The sequence below is a fragment of the Lethenteron reissneri genome, chromosome 26 (assembly GCF_015708825.2).
Source record: "Lethenteron reissneri isolate LAM-NWPU_2019-01 chromosome 26, ASM1570882v1, whole genome shotgun sequence".
Taxonomy (NCBI): domain Eukaryota; kingdom Metazoa; phylum Chordata; class Hyperoartia; order Petromyzontiformes; family Petromyzontidae; genus Lethenteron; species Lethenteron reissneri.
In genome coordinates, this window is record NC_083804.1 from 7,650,880 (window position 1) to 7,668,359 (window position 17,480).

At 53.6% G+C, this 17,480-nt stretch overlaps 1 protein-coding gene across 1 annotated transcript; it reads left to right on the top strand.

The window, feature by feature from the left end:
• The first annotated feature begins 1,102 nt into the window (after window positions 1-1,102).
• LOC133347592 (AF4/FMR2 family member lilli-like) lies at window positions 1,103-16,713 on the top strand. The gene is made up of 5 exons (XM_061559995.1): window positions 1,103-1,172; window positions 7,372-7,618; window positions 8,754-8,833; window positions 9,818-10,622; window positions 13,145-16,713. Exons 2-5 carry the CDS (start codon window positions 7,382-7,384, stop codon window positions 13,463-13,465), a joined length of 1,443 nt encoding a protein of 480 aa, XP_061415979.1. The 5' UTR covers window positions 1,103-1,172; window positions 7,372-7,381; the 3' UTR covers window positions 13,466-16,713.
• Window positions 16,714-17,480: the final 767 nt, after the last annotated feature.

The window sequence follows — 17,480 nt, forward strand, 5'->3', positions numbered from 1 at the left end:
GCTATTCATTCGAGACTGAGTCGACCTAGGGGAGGCCCAGGACCAGTGCAGATATCCGTCACCGGTGTTGGCCGTGAGTGGGAATCAAACTCCGGTGGCCGGGTTCGTAGTGCAGTGCGCTGACCGCTGCACCACACACACAGTCAGTGCCGGATGAAGCTAGTGTGGGGCCTGTAGCATATGTTATAAAGGTGCCCTAAATTATAAAAACTCACTTAAATATTAAAAACAAATGTTTAACTTGCATAGTAAAGTCATTGTATTTTTTCATTTACGATACAGCCAGATAATACAACAAATTGCTAACCGTAAACACCCAGTCGTTCATAAAAGTTGAAGGCGGTATAGTACTATAGTAATACAGCAAGTACATAATTACTGAACCGGAATTGATAGCTTGAAAGCATTTAGCGCGGGGCCCTTGAAAGTGCGGGGCCCGTAGCATTTGTAGCTACTTGTGTTACTCGGAAAATCCGGCACTGCACACAGCACACACGCACGGTGAAGATCAGAGGCAAGACCCTATATCGCACCTCAGATTAGCACAGTTGGCCACGTACGGTGCGAAAGAAGCTCAACGTACCATACATACAAGGGAGGATTGCAAGGTACAGGCAGATACCCATCACCACCACCAATCGCTACAGCCATAACCATTACCCACTAGCAACAACAACAACCACAGCCACCCACTCCAACTCCAACCACTACTTCCACGAACACCACTATAACCACCAGTAACCACCTCTACCACAACCACCACCGACACTACCAGTTCTTCCATCAAACACTACCAATCTCTCACCACCACCATCGCCACCACCACCCACCCCGCTACACCCCAAGCCGCAAATCCGCTTCTCATCTCCCTTCTCCTCCTGCTCCCCATCGGCCTCCTGATCTTCCACAATCTCTTCCTCCACTTCCCCCCCCCCACCACCGCCCCCATTATTTTCCTCCCCATTCTCCTCCAAATTCTCTTCCTCCCCATTCTCCCCCTGCTCCTACTCCTCATCCCCCCCCCCCCATCATCCTCCTCCCCCAAAAGGAGATACCCCTGACGTCAACGAGTGGGGTTGGTTTCCACGGTGTAGAATTTTATTAGAGCGGTCGTCGCGAGAACACTTCGCTTGTCCTCGCGTGTGGAGGACGCTTCGCATCTCCGACTCGTGGTGAGGACCCCCCCCCTCCTCCACCCCATCCACCCTTATCTCCTCACCCCGGCACGTCTCCTCTCGCCAGAGAGCGCTTTGAGCGAGCAAGACACGCGAGGTGTTGCCAGGAGTGCCTCCCAGAAGCCAGCATCTTCACTCAGCCGCCTGCCACAGGTGCGTCAAGCACGGACCCGTCACGTTCACCGTGCACCCTGCATGCGCTGAAGCCCCTCGTTCGTTCAATACCCAAGGTGGTGGTGGTGGTGTTTTGCTTTGCTTGCTGGCCGCGGTGGCGTTGGTGCTCGTGGTAATGGTGATCGTGGTGATCGTGCTGGTGGTGGTTCTGATTGGTGGTGGTGATGCTGATGGTGGTGATGCTGATGGTTTTGATGCTGGTGGTGGTGATGATGATGGGTTTTCGTCGTGATGGTTATTATTGCGCTCGTGGTGGTGATGGTGGTAGTTGCGTTGATGATAACGTTGGTGAATGATGGTGTTCGTGGTGAGTATGGCGCTCGTGGTAATGAGGATGTTGGGGGTGACGGTGGTGGTTATGCCAATGGAGCGTTACGATCAAAAAATGCATTCGACTTTTGTCTGTTTTTTTTTCTTTCTAGAATGTCGCACGCTCACGGGTAATGTCTCGAGAGTATGGAATTATGTCAGCGATTAGTTCTGGATAAATGACCGTACTTTATTATATTTGTTTTTCTATTGCCATTGCAGTGACTTGTGTCACTCGAGCAAATGATACTCACCCTGGCTTCTTGCGATCTCACCTGGTTAAACCAAACACATTTGAAACTGAAATCACTCTGAACGCGTCCGAACTTGTCAGATGTTGGAAGCCAATCCGGCTTCAGCCTGGTTACCACTTGGTTCAGCGACAACCTGAGAAAGCCAGGCTAGCAGGTGGCAGTATAGCAAACGTATCCTTGTACAGATACAAATTAAGTCTTTACGCGCTACACGCGCCTGACGATTCGATGTCACTACAAACGCCTAATTAAAATCAGAGCAATTTGAACCGGCGCTCTCTATACGCCACGTGGAACGTGTGTATCAATCATCGGACGCGTGCAGCGCGTAACGACGCTTGATTTGTTTTCGAACGTAGATACCTGCTAAGATTGTAAATGTTGTGGCTTGGCTCTCCAACACACCGGTGTGCTGTACTAGTGACGAATTGGCCACGTTCTGTTTACGTGACAACCCTTACTGGTTGGCTGTGTCGGGTGGTGGCGGGTTTTAACGACACGTATATATTTACGCGATCTAACCCCTAAAAACCTCTATTATGGCAGACCTGGTAAGCATTCAAAAGTGGACCGTGTTCACGAGCACTGTTATTCCACTGTTGGATAAGGGTCTCCCCCGAGCCAAGACGGTTATGGGGGGGGGGGGGTTGTTTGACTCGACTATACTTCACCACGCTGGTCAGTGCGGGTTGGATAAGCGGGAGGGCTAGGACCGGCTCACATTCCACTCGCTACTGATGTTAGCCGTGGCTCGGAAGCGAACTCAATCGTGCAGTGTCCTAACCACTCCGCCACTGCTGCCCCCTGACCACCACCGTGCTTCGAAGCCCCACGATGTAAAAATCCCGTGACGCAGACTGCCCAGCGGTAGGTTCTTGTGATGATGAATCTGTTTACGCCGCCGTTGCCATGCTTGCCCGTATGCTGCCCACTTTCTAAAGAAAAAAAAACCCCCGCTGCAATCTTGAGTCACCATAACGTTCATCGACTCAGCAAGACATTCGGCATTAAAACTGCTCATAAACAAAAAAAAGCAAAACAATAGGCGGCATTACTGGTAACGGCCCTCCTTCACGGCGCATTAACCATTCGGTTTTTTTTCCTTTCCCTTTCAATGCAGTGTTATTGACACTAGCGTCGAGTTTGTATTTCGCATCCAATGCACCGCAGCCAAGACGCGGAGTGGCCCACTGCATCGCGAAACGCGCGTTCCCGGTCGATCTCGACCATTGGACGACCGTCCCATTGGGGAGGGATTTAGAACTCGCGAGAGATCGCGCGCCCGTTAGATCATCGCAACGTGGAGCTGCTGCTGCCTCCGCTGCTGCTGCCGCTGCTGCTGCAGCAGGAGGGATGATGAGAGTGTTTTGGGCCGCGTGTCAGGGCTGATCTCACCGCGCAGCGACGCGCTCGGGCCAGGAATAGCGCCACGATGTCGCACGCGCGGTGGCACGCGGAGAGGTGGTGGTGGTGGGGGGGGGCTCCCTGCACTCTCTAGGGGGAGGTGGGGGGGGGGGCGCTCCCGGGGGGTCCCTCCCTTTCTTTCCATTGCGCACGACGAGCAGGGGCCTCCCCGCTTACACAGCGGCGCGTGCCTCTGATGGGTCTTTCCGAACGCTCCACCACCACCACCACCCAGCACCACACACACGGACACAAAGATCTCCCGTGTAACCTTAACAGACTGTTGGGGCAAGTGCTATTAGCGAGCACCTATGAAGGCCCGTGTGGCGAGCACGACGCCCGGCCACCTCCCGAGTGGCGATGTTTACATATATCACCAGGTACTCATTTGAGGCTGAGTCGACCTAGGGGAGGCCCAGGACCGGTTCACTGGTGTTGGCCTTGAGCGGGAATCTAACTCGGGTCGCTGGGTTCGTAGTGCAGCGCGCTAACCGCTTCCCGCACACGCCTACCCCACACGCACACTCATCCCAAGCTGGCTCCCTCTCTCTTCCTCCCACGATGATCACCCTCTTTACCTCCATCTCCCCAGCCCCTCACCCTACCTACCGCTTCCTCCGTCCAGCTCCGTTTCTCTACGATCCATCTCTCGCCCTCACTCCCTCGCTCCTGCGCTCTATATATATCTCTAATCGCGCTTCGCTATCTCCATTCCTTCCTCTCTTCCTAAGGGGCGCCACGGTGGCGAGATGTTAATAACCTCGCCTGGTATGCAGGAGGTCGTGGGTTCGATCCCGACCGTGACGCCTGCTGCTGTATATTTGGAGTTTGCGTGTTCTCCTCGTGGCCGCGTGGATTTTTTTCCGGGTGCTCCGGTTTTCCCCTCCACATTTAGCAACATGCGTTTGGAGTGTTTGGCTGCTATACATTTCCACGTGATGATAAGACACTTGGTTGAGCTTTCATTTGAGGCCAGGCTGCTTATGAAAAATAGCTAAATAGCTCAGTGGACCTTAACTGGTCATACTCTTAGGTTTTTTCGGTAAAGTCACGTAGGTAAAAATAATGATAGAATAATAATAAATGAAAATAACTAAATCTAGTTATTTAGTTATTTTCATTTATTATTATTCTATCATTATTTTTCTATCAATAATAATAAATGAAAATAACTAAATTAATTTATTTTCATTTATTATTATTCTATCATAATTTTTTACCTACGTGACTTTACCGAAAAAACCTAAGAGTATTATTCCTTGCAGCCACGAAAGCTTCAAATGTAGACTTAACTGGTCAGTTCACTAAGTTTAGTTTAATGAATCTCTGTTTCTCTCCCTCCACCAACACCTCCACCGCCATTCACACTCCCACCACCACCCCTCCCACGATCACCACTTTCATCACGAACCACCACCACCCCTCCCACGATCACCACTTTCATCACGAACCACCACTCTCACCACCACCCCTCCCACGATCACCACTTTCATCACGAACCACCACTCCCACCACCACCCCTCCCACGATCACCACTTTCATCGCGAACCACCACTCCCACCACCACCCCTCCCACGATCACCACTTTCATCACGAACCACCACTCCCACCACCACCCCTCCCACGATCACCACTTTCATCACGAACCACCACTCCCACCACCACCCCTCCCACGATCACCACTTTCATCACGAACCACCACTCCCACCACCACCCCGCCCACGATCACCACTTTCATCACGAACCACCACTCCCACCACCACCCCTCCCACGATCACCACTTTCATCACGAACCACCACTCCCACCACCACCCCTCCCACGATCACCACTTTCATCACGAACCACCACTCCCACCACCACCCCTCCCACGATCACCACTTTCATCACGAACCACCACTCCCACCACCACCCCTCCCACGATCACCACTTTCATCACGAACCACCACTCCCACCACCACCCCTCCCACGATCACCACTTTCATCACGAACCACCACTCCCACCACCACCCCTCCCACGATCACCACTTTCATCACGAACCACCACTCCCACCACCACCCCTCCCACGATCACCACTTTCATCACGAACCACCACTCCCACCACCACCCCTCCCACGATCACCACTTTCATCACGAACCACCACTCCCACCACCACCCCTCCCACGATCACCACTTTCATCACGAACCACCACTCCCACCACCACACAACCACACCGCGCCCTCGTTCCAAAACAAACTCTTATGGAGCAGTGTGTTTATATTTAAACACACACACGCGCTTATAGATATACTCGCGGGAAGTACCCGGCGTTGCCCGGGCGAAAAATATTTTTCAAAAATTCTCTTTAAAACCTTACATATACATACACAGATACTAAGGTATTGTGAAAGCCCAATGGGCCGTTTGTCCATTTCTCCACCAACAAAATTATGAGAGGCTTGCAAAAGTTCCAAAAGTTATAGAAAGTAGTTGATGTTAACGGTTTCCGAAAATTATCGACCCCCGCCCCTCAGAAAATATATTTACCCCCACGTAGGTATATATACCTACACACCCTACATCAGGGGTCTCAAACTCGCGGCCCGCGGGCCAATTGCGGCCCTCGGGACGATATTTTGTGGCCCCCACCTTAATATGAAAGTTTAATGTTAGTGCGGCCCGCGAGTTTTATATTGTAGCAACCTCGCTGTTAGCTGCTGTGTGGGACAATGTTATGATGTTCTGGTTTCCTACTGTGCCTGTCCAGTGAATGCGGCATGCATGTGAGTGACATGGGGGGCGGGGTCGTGTGTGTGTGTGTACGTGTGAGAGTGAGTGAGAGAGAGAGCCGGGAGAGAAAAGAGTGGCTTTGGATGTGCGGAGAGCAGGAGGGTGAATTTCATAGTTTTCCGCTCACTTTCGCGCAGATCATGATGTATCCAATGCTTCATTTGTAAATCACAAGGTGCCGGAACACTAAGTACATATGACAGCGCACAGGTCCCGGAACGCACATAAAACGACGCTTAAAACAGCACACACATGCCACTTACAATGCAGTGGGACTTATTTAGGCTATACTGCAGTGACGGTATCAGTCTTTGTGTCAGTGATTAATAAAGTGGCATCTTGAGCAAAGGCGACTTCTGTGTACAGCGGAGAAAACGAACGGCCTCTAGCGTACATTTCAAAGCACACTCCTGGCACGTGGTATGAGGGGCGCTCAAAAAAGCACGGGGGCACGCACCCACACAACCTGCCGCGTCCGCGATGCGCGCACTCGAGTGCGGAGCGAGTTGACGCCGGCGACTGAGAGGTGCCCGCTCACAGCGCCCTGGTACCGAGCACGTCCACACGGCGACCCGAGTTCGATTCCCGCTCACGGCCAACACCAGCGACGATTATCTGAACCGGTCCTGGGCCTCCCCTAGGTCTAGTCAGCCTCAAATGGGCACCTGATGTGGTGTGTGTGTGAAGTCAACAGGGAGATCAAGTTAGCCGGGCGTGGTGTTGGCCACCCACCCCTTCGTGTGCCGTGGCAGCCTGCATCGGTGGTGCTTGCCAAAAGCACTTGCCCCTACAGTCTGTAAAGGCTACACGGTGCATCTTTGTCTTTGTGGTTATCAAGCTGCGCTACGAAACCGGCCATCCAAGTTCGACTCCCGTTCACGGCCGACAGGAGTGACGATTATCTGAACCGATCCTGGCCCTCCCCTAGGTCGACTCAGCCTTTAATTAGTACCTTGGTGTGGTGTATCAAATATCAACGCTGGGGTTACAAAAAGTCGCTTGTGCGTGATGCTGGCGATCCACCCCCTCGTGTGCCGTGCTAAGAGCACTGACCCAACAGGGCTCTTAAGTGGGATCTTTATCTTTTGTGTGTTCGTGACGCATGGCTGCGTGGTGCAATGCGTAAACATCAGTAATGGGGAAGACAAAAGCGGCCGGGCGTGGTGCTGCTGGCCACCCACCCCCTCGTGCGCCGTGGCGGCCTTCGTGTGTGCTCGCGAACAAGCACTTGCCCCAACAGTCCGCCAAGGCTTCACGGGGGACCTTTGCCTTTCTGCATGCCCAGCGCAGACGCAATGCTCGCGCTGCGCAGCCGCCCCGAGGGTCCCCGTGGCCTCGGGGCCCCCCCGAAGAAGGCGAGCCCGACGTGCGCGACCCCGCGAGGAGTCGCCGGTGGGGACGTGATCCTCACGCTCGACCAGCTGCTGAAACGCGACGGCGGCGGCGTCGGAGCGAGGGCTGCCCGCCCCAAGGAGACGGAGCCTCCGAACGGGAGGCACAAGACGAAGAAGAAGGCTGCGTGTCTCAGCGGGGTGGGTGACAGCTTCTGCCACGGTTCCCCCCCACACCGCCATCCCCCCGCCACCCTCCCCGACACCTCCACCCCACCCAGGCCGGCCCGGGGACTGACCCACAGCCACGTGGGTCCGTGCGCACCCCGACGATTTCAAACGGCACTAGTACTGCACAGTGCTGATAATAACAATTATAAGAAAATGCAAAGCAACGTCCGATGATCGGGCGCTTTGGTTGGAGGGGAGGGTGGGTGGTGGAGCGCGTTGTGAGTCGGCTATGAGCGACCCCACACTTGGCATTGGTTGACTGATTGGGGGTTTCGACAGAACGCCTTGGATGCTTGAGTGGAGAGTGAGTTGAGGGGAGTGGAGTGAGATGAGAGGGGCGAGGTAGGGCAGTACATGTAGGGCAGTGGAGTGAGATGAGAGGGGAGAGGTAGAGGAGTGCGTGAAGGGGAGTAGAGTGATATGAGAGGCGAGAGATAGGAGAGTGCGTGGAGGGGAGTAGAGTGAGATGAGAAGGGAGAGGTAGGGGAGTGCGTGGAGGGGAGTAGAGTGAGATGAGAGGGGAGAGGTTGGAGAGTGCGTGGAGGGGAGTAGAGTGAGATGAGATTGGAGAGGTAGGGGAGTTCGTGGAGGGGAGTAGAGTGAGACGAGAGGGGAGAAGTAGGAGAGTGCGTGGAGGAGAGTAGAGTAAGATGAGAGGGGCGAGGTAGGGGAGTGCGTGAAGGGGAGTAGAGTTAGATGAAAAGGGAGAGGTAGGGGATTGCGTGGAGTGGAGTAGAGTGAGATGAAAAGGGAGAGGTAGGGGATTGCGTGGAGTGGAGTAGAGTGAGATGAGAAGGGAGAGGTAGGGGAGTGCGTGAAGGGGAGTAGAGTGGGATGAGAGAGGGAGGGAAGTAGAGTGAGATGAGAAGGGAGAGGTAGGAGAGTGCGTGGAGGGGAGTAGAGTGAGATGAGAGGGGAGAAATAGGAGAGTGCGTGGAGGGGAGTAGAGTGAGATGAGAGGTAGGCGGAAAGGAGCCCACGGAGGACGTTGAAGCGGGTGACTGTGACACTGAATTCGATCCGGGGTTGGATCTGGAAGCCAGTGGACGGACTGGAGTCGTAGCTCGGGAGCTCGGTGTCACGACGTGCTCGGCCTCCTTGCCAGGTGTTGGAGGAGATCGCGAAGCTGAGCCAGGACTTCTCCACGTACCAGGAGGAGCTGCGCAGAAAGTCCAACACGAGCAGGTAAACACGCTCTCAGGACGTGCAGGTGACAGGTGAAGGTCCCCGCATTGTGGATGCCCCTCTGATTCAGGGTCTCACCTGCAAAATAAACGTCTGGCCTCAGTGGGACCTTTCGAGCTCTCCGCCCAAGGGCAGGTCCATGGATCAAGTTCACGCCATGCTCAATGAGCTCACTTGCCCCATGCTCATCATACAACGTCACACTTAATTAGGAAATGCAGGACTCTCACCTGGTTTTAAATAGAAGATTTTATTGACCGATGATAATATCAATCAGCCATGATATATCCACTGCTGGATGAAGGCCTCCCCAAGTAGTCACCATCTCTCACAGGAATAAATAAGCAAGCGTCCACGTCGCCCCTGCACCTAAATATAACATTTAACATTTTCATCCATCAGCCAATCGCCCTCCCGATTTGTTTCCTGCAGCATTCGTTTCAGAAGCAAAAACCCTGGACGAGTGTCAACTTCTGGGTTTAATCAGCAGAGTGTGCCCTGAAGGACCGACCACGTACGCCTCGTTCACTTCGAGTAATGGCTCGGAACAAAACGTATACATCAGATGAGACAGACAGCACCAACGAGATAGTACAAACTAGACAGGACAAGACAGTACACACAGTACAGCACACAGGTGACAATATCTACGGGGCAGCCAGCACAAGGAGACAAACAGTACAATCAATACAGCACTGGCAGTGCTCATCAGTACAGACGAGACTGGCAGTACAGGCCATTCTTATCGAAGAGACAGTACAAGGGAAACAGCAGATACGATGCAGATAATCAGCTGCAAGCGATACAGACCAAACAAGGCAGCACAAACACGACAATATCAATCTAAGCGCACAATCGATTCGCTTCCCGTAATCGTGAACCATTCCGTTCGTAACATTCCCACCGAGCGCGTCCACGCAACCTCCCCACCACGAGTGACCGCACAGCTCATGGTTTCTTTCTCTCCCCCGGTTGTGACTCCAGCCCCAGGTCCGCGTCGTCGCTGTCCTGCGCCTGCAACGGCCCCGAGACGACCCCCGTCGCGACCCCGTCCCCTCCTCCGACCTGCACGCCGACCCCGGACGGTCACGGCCCCACGGAACAGATGATGAACGAGATGAACACGTGGCTGAGCTTCCACCTCGGCGTGGAGGAGAGAGAGGAGGAGGAAGGGGAGATGGAGCACGAGTGCGCGGCCATCCCTCCCACGGTTCCTCCACGGAGCACCTCCATCGTGGGAGGGCACAGTTCCTCGCCGTGCTCTCCTCGAAGCAGCAGCAGCAGTAGACTGATGCAGCTGATGATGCAGCAGCAGCAGAAGCCCTTGGACAGTCGCTCTAGTGTGGAGCAGCAGAAGCAGCAACAGCAACAACAACAGCAGAAGCAACAGCAGCAGCAACAACAAAAACAGCAGCAGCAGCAGCACTTGGACAGCCGCTCTCATGCGGAGCCGAAATCCCTCGGCCGCCCGGTAACTCTTCCGGCGTCTGCCCCACCGCGACAGGGAGCTGCGAAGTCAGTGGGAACGGTGAGCCGCAGCAGTAGGAGCGGCAGGAACAGAGGCAGCAGCAGCAACGGCAAAAGCAGCAGCAGCAGCAGCATCAGCGGCATCAGCATTATCAGCAGCGGCATCAGCGGCAGCAGCGGCATCAGCAGCAGCATGAAAGCGCCCACTACGCCCGAGCTAGGGAGTCGAACCCGTAGGGATGGCGTCTGTGGTCGGGTCGGGTCTGCGGACGCAGCGTCGCGGGGACACCCGGTGAATGCTGGCCGTGCGGACGCGATGCAGGTACGCGTGGCTTTGCCGATGTGTGCGCGAGCGCCTATAGTTTAAGGCCGACGCGATGCACGAGAGGGGTGGTTGCGGACACCACCACGCCCGGCCGCCTTTGTCTCTCCACCGGCGATGTCGTTAACGCACGCGATTCGTGGCACAGTAATGTGCGCGCTGCGCGACGAACCCGGCCACCCGAGTTCGATTCCCGCTCACGGCCAACACCGGTGACGATTATCTGGACTGACCCTGGGTCTCCCCTAGGTCGACTCAGCCTCAAATGAGTGCATGGTGTAAAGACAAAGGCGGCCGGGCATGGTGCTGGCCACCCACCCCTTCGTGTTTCGTCCCAGCCTTCGTAGATGCTCACCGACAGCACTTGCCCCGACGGTCTGTTAAGGCTATGCGGGGGATCTTTGTCTTTGTATGGAGAGCGGTGGCGCAGTAGTTAACACGCTTTGCTGCGTAGCCTGGCCATCGGAGTTGGACTCCCGGCCCACGGTTACCATCAGTGGCGAGAGATACTTCAACGTGTACTCTGCTTGTCCCAAGTCACACGCGTATTGGGGAGACAAAGGCGGCCTAAGTAGGTTATACGGGGAGGGTCTTTGTATTTGTTTACGTGTGCGCGCGAGTGCGTGCGCGCGCTCGCTGACGGCACTTGCCGCAATAGTACCTTGAAGGCTATGCGGGGGATCTTTGTCTTTGCGTAAAAGGGCGCGGTTGTGGTTCGCGCGACACTGCGCTACGAAACCCGGCAACTCAAGTTCGATTCCCGTTCACGGCCAACACCAGTGACGATGATCTGAACCCGTGTTGGGCCTCCCCTAGGTCGACTCAGCCTCAAATATGTACCTAGTGCGGTGTGTAACATCGCCGCGAGAGAGACAAATACGGCGGGGCGTGGTGCTTGCCACCAACCCCATCGTGTGCCGTGCCGGCCTTCATAGGTTGCTGCTCGCTATCAGCACTTGCCCCAACATTCCGTTAAAGCCTACAGCGGGATCGATGTGTGTCTTCTCTGTCTCTTTGTTATCTCTGACTCCGCCGTGTAAGTCTGTCTGTCTGTCTGCAACACGTCAAATCTGTGTCGAACTGTGTCTGTCCCCGCGGCTCTGTGTGCTTGTCTCTGTTGGGCATGCGCGTATCATCGGCGTTACGCGGTGAACAGCTAAAACAACAAAAAAAATAGCCAATCAAATGAGCGAGCAAAGTCAACCCTGGCCTAAGTCTCCCTCCACCCTCGTATTCGACAGGGGGGTGGAGGCGATGGGGGGGGGGTCACGCACTTGGCATGCGTTCCTACGCACATCCCCTGGTGCCAGATGGAGACCTCACCGCGCCCGTGTTCGTGAGCTTTAACGCACATGAACACGGCATTGCTTTTCCTAGTGCACTTTAAATAACTCCTGCGTGCCGTGCATTATTAACATGATTGACAACGCCACGAACACGCCTAGGGAATCTACCCCCCCCCCCCCGCCCGCCACTACTCTGCCCCCCCCCCCCAGTGTTAGCAGATCAGAGGTTTAAAAGAAATCTGGTATATACCTCTGTATATGCTGCGTATGACCATACTTCACCACCCCGATCAACTCTAACTGTAGTTTGGTTTAATGTAAATGTGGGTTAAATTTAAAGGAGATCATTAATTGCATGAGCGTTATCTTTTATAATGCCGTGTTTCCTGTGCTCACTGATGATACATTGTCGATGATGATATATATTTAAGTTCCAAACAAATTTGTGGGTAGACTCGGCTTATCATCCTTCAAGTGGCAATTAAAATAAGTACTAGTTTGTCAAAAGTAAACAGTGTGCGAACAGATTTCCCTTGGACGTAGGAATTTCCACCAATTTCTTTAATCGAGAGAAGTTCATATTGTCAGATGCGGAAAAAAAAACACTTGGCATAGAAAAGTAGAATTTCCACCACCTTCTTCGATCGAGGGGAGTTTAGATTCTTCCGTGGAGAGAGACTGGCCCCCACCAGAGGAATGTACAAATTTCCACCTCGAACTCTGCGCCGCAAATAGCGGTGAGCACGGGCTTGAACGCGCAGACAATGTGACTTGACCTTGTGAGCGGGCGGCCCAGCAGTGGGTACGTGCGCAAGTTGACACTCGGACACCGACGCTCAGGGCTTCATCCCAGTGCCCCCCCCACCACCACCATCTACCATCCCCGCCAAATATTCTCCGGGTCGCTGGTAGAACGACGTGAGGTGACGCGTGACAAATCCGCAGCCAAAGGCGCCTGCCGGATGCGGTGTGCCGGGTGCGGCCATATCTTCTGGGTCTCCCGGCTGAAAGTGAAGTGAGCCATCAGCGCGTTTCACACGGACTCCCGACAGGGTCACCGCCAAGCGCTTGTTCCGTGCCCTTCCCTCGTTAGAGGCAGAGGTGCGAATGGTTCTCATGCTCAAGCTACACAGGTGAAAGCGCGCGTCCGAGGACGGATCGATAACGTCCGACACACATAGTGCGCGCGTCAATGTTGACCGTGTCATCCCTGTCCGCGCGTGTGGCGACCCGCAGGGCGGCGAATCGACGGGCACCCTGCCGCCCCTACAAACGCGCTTCTCTCTGCCCGCCCGTCCCTCCAAGCGCCGTCTCCCCTCCCGCTGGGCCGGCCGTGCCCCTCCGGAGAGCCCCGACTCCGGCCGGCAGGAGCCACCGAGCCAGCAGGAGCCACCGAGCCGGCAGGAGCCCGCCGCTCGGCCGGCTCCTAAAGGCGCGCGCCCGCCCACCGCGTGCCCGCCGGCGCCCAAAGTGGACCGGCCCCCCGCTGACTCGTACAACATCCACGACATCATGGACATTTTGTCGTGGGGGGACCTGCGGTCGTCCGCCGTGTAAAGTGAAAAACAAAAGAGCACCCGGCGCTCGCGCCTCCCCCCCTCCCCCCGCCAGCGCCACACGTGGAGGGGCACGCACGCGCATGCACGCGACGTATGTCAGCACACAAAGACAAAGATCCCCCCGTATAGACCTTAACATAATGCTGGGGCAAGTGCTGTTGGTGAACACCTATGAAGCCCGACACGGCACACGAGGGGGTGGGTGGCCAGAAAAACGCGCGGCCGCCTTTATCTCCCCCGTGCTGTTGTATTCACACACACACACCACATCAGGTGCCCATTTGAGGCTGAGTCGACCTAGGGGAGGCCCAGGATTGGCTGGTCGTAAGCGGGAATCGATCTCGGGTCCGCTGGGTTCGTAGCGCGGCGCACAGCCCGCGATACACGACCGCCACTCCCCATCCTACACACAAAGGGTTCGTGTTCTATGCACGTCAGCAAAAAAGACTCTGCCGAGGCCATCAGTACCTGCGAATGCGACACGCAGCGAGCGGGACTGTAAATATTCATCCGTTATCGCTCCAACGCGTTATATGAATGTTGCTAAAGTCTCGCTGGGGGCTTTTTAATTTTATTTATTCTGGAATCCACTGCAGGATGATTGTGTTCAGCTGGGCTCTTCTCTGTTTCATCGCTGAATTCTAATTTAGTTATTTGCTGTCCCAGCTGTGCTCCAAACGTGCGGCACAATGCTGTATGCCGACACTGTAAGACTAGTTCAACACTTAGGCTTTCGCGACCCATATAATTCATAATAAAGGTGTTTGGGTTATATTGCGTGAGTATAAATGCGTCGTAACCCTCCACCACCCGACACGGCCAGTAAGGTTTGTCACGTAAACAACGCGCCAATTAGTATACTACGACAGCCCACCGGTGTGTTGGAGAGTAAATCCACAACATTTACAAATTGAATTCGACGTTTCGCTGGTAATTACAGCAAGCATCATCGGGCGATAGGCCAGAATAATTATCAGGACTCAGCAACCCGAGTTCGATTCCCGGCCACGGATAACATCAGTGGTGAGTGACATCTGAAACGGGACCTGGGCACTTCACTCCCCTTCAACAAACCGCATGGTGAAATATGGTCAGCCCCCCCCTCCCCCCCATCGCCCTCCACCCCCATCACCTCCCACCCATGGCCAATCAACAACAGCGTGGGTAGGTCGTCATCCAGCAGAGGATTGACAGAGGGCTGTACATATATTTGTTTTCATTGTAATTGTAACACGATGCCTTGTAATGTGATGTGGTAACGTTTCGTGAATAGAATGTGATGCAACCACTGCTCGATTACAAACAGTATGTGCATGGCATGCCGTCCGCGTCCAGACGGATGCGTTGTTAAACTAGTGACATGCCGTGATCATGAGGTGCGCTGTAAATAATTAGCATTGTTCATAAGTGATAAGAATACGAACACCGGAATACTGCACACGGATATGGCATTTGCATTGGATACGAACACATAGCCAAAGGTCCCCCATATAGCATTAAACAGACTGTTGGGGCAAGTGATGTTAGCGAGTAGCACCTATGAAGGCCGGCATGGCACACGAGGGGGTGGGTGGCCAACACCACGCCCGGCCGCCTTTGTCTCCCAAGTGGCGCTGTTTACACACAGCACCAGGTACTCGTTTGTGGTTTGAGTCGACCTAGGGGAGGCCCAGGACCGGTTCAGATAATCGTCACTGATGTTGGCCGTGAGCGGGAATCGAACCTGGGTCGCCGGGTTCGTAGCGCAGCGCGCTAATCGCTGTACTACCACTCCTATACTACCACTCCTCACATAGACAACAACCGCCATTCGCCACTATCACCACGGCGCTTGTGCCAGGCCATGTGCACGTTGAGGTCACGTGAAGTGTCGAATTCCCGCTGGCAGGAGGTCACGGGACAGACCCAGCAGGTGCCATGGGTCGACTGACTGAGATGACTGGCCGATACACCACCTGTAGATACACACACACACATCCTGAATATGATCACGTGGGTATGCAATTTACATAGGATATGAACACACAGATACACTTAATAGGATCACGTGAGTATGCAATGTACATTATGTACGAACACACGAACACACAGATACACTGAATATAAACGCATGGACATGCAGAGTATATATTGTATATATTCACAAACCGAGTTGAACGTTGGCTTAAATATTTATATTGAAGTGTTCCTGCCATCGCTGTTTTAGATGTTTTGATTTTTTTTTAAGATGATTGATGTGCAAAAGCAATGTGCCGTGGTTTTGTGTACGTTGTACAAATGACATCGCTATGAGTAGTACTTCACCATTTTTTTGATAACGCTTGAGTATGTAATGTTACATGAGGCATGCAGCAGCTTGTATATTCGTACAGATCTTACCACTGTCTGTACGCTCACCTGTACGCATACCAGTACGCGTACCTGTAAATAGTGGAAATGCGTACATGTGACAAAACCATCCAATAGCCAGAGGTATAATCGGGAGATGCCCAAAGAAAACGCGTCCACCTATTTCTAAATTTCCCGCAGATATCACATTTATGGCAAATACCCACGCCATCAACGCTGCCTGCGGTGCTTCTTGAGTTACAATTATAATGACAGACAACGGCCAGTAGATAACAAGTAACACGATAAAGATGATAACGATGACAAAAAAAATCTTAGAAAAAATACCAATAATCCCGTGATTTGAAAAGAACGGTAATTCGGCCACTCGTCAATAGCCATAAAAAACCATAGAAAACAAGACCACGTGGCCAACGTTGCGTCAACGTTCGTCTAACGTTGTTGCAACGCTTCCAACCACGTGGCAACGTTGACCTACGTTGACCTAACGTTGGCACGTTGCTGGGTTGGGGTCTCTATGAGAGCAATCGCAACCGGCCGAATACCTTCACTCAAAGATGTTTTGTTTTTTTCTCGCTCTGCGGCTCGCGGCTTCATCAACAACACAACAACCTCGTACGGTGGTTTGAAAAGGTCGAATTGGCTGTGTATGCTGAGTGAATGGCCCATTCTGTGCAAGGGCCCTATCAGATCTCTCGCGGATCTGCTGCGTGATGGGCTGGCTGGCAGCGAGTAAGCGGCGGTGAGTTTAGTTGGTTGTCTGTCAGCGACGGGTGAGTTAAGTTCACCGGTCGATCTGCCGCGCGGGAAGGGCCCATCGCCATCCACGCATGCTGTATATTGTCCATCGCTGTGAACACGTGCTGTAAGTATGCCTGTAAACATATTTAAAGAATAAAGGAATACAATTCAAATATATGTGCGTGTGTGCAGCTGTCAACGGTCTGTGCAGACGGTGTAAACAACTTAGCATCCGCACTGCCGACTGAGACAAACACAGACACGTGCACAGAAACAACAACAACCGCCAATCGCCAATAAATGGCGATGCACTTTGAGGTCACGCGAAGTGTCAAAGGCTCCCTGTCAGGTCACGGGACAGACCCCAGGTGGTTCAAGGGTTAACTGACCGTGGATGGCAGCCAAAATGCACAACCTTCGCAAGCCACTGTGCCACCCTGTTGTGTTTTAGCCGCCCGACACTTTGGCCATTGTTGTGAGCTTCGCTCCTTCTTCACCCCCCGTCGTTGTTGGAGGGCGACCGACTCCGACTGCCCGGTAGGGTCCTTCACAGAGGTTGGCCGATTAAGCAGTCGCAGGCCTGCGCCTTTGACACGGACTCGGGGTGCAAGACGTACAAAGCAGACTTTCGAGGCAGGCAGATGCGACGATGCCATCGGTCAACAGCTAAATATAAACATCCTCTAAATCTCGGCGAGGCCGAGTAATATGTTCGAATTTTTACTGAACTGAGTGGGCATGCAGTGGGGGGGGGGGGGGGGGGGTGGGCCTTGTTATTTTTAAGTGACATTTGCTTACGAAAAGTCTAGACCGACAGAATGTGAACCTCATTGCTGTCACCAAAGCAGATCCGAGACTGATTGGTGGTGGCTGGCACCTGGCTTTTTTTTTTATAAAGAAAAATATGGAAAGTGTCACTGAAG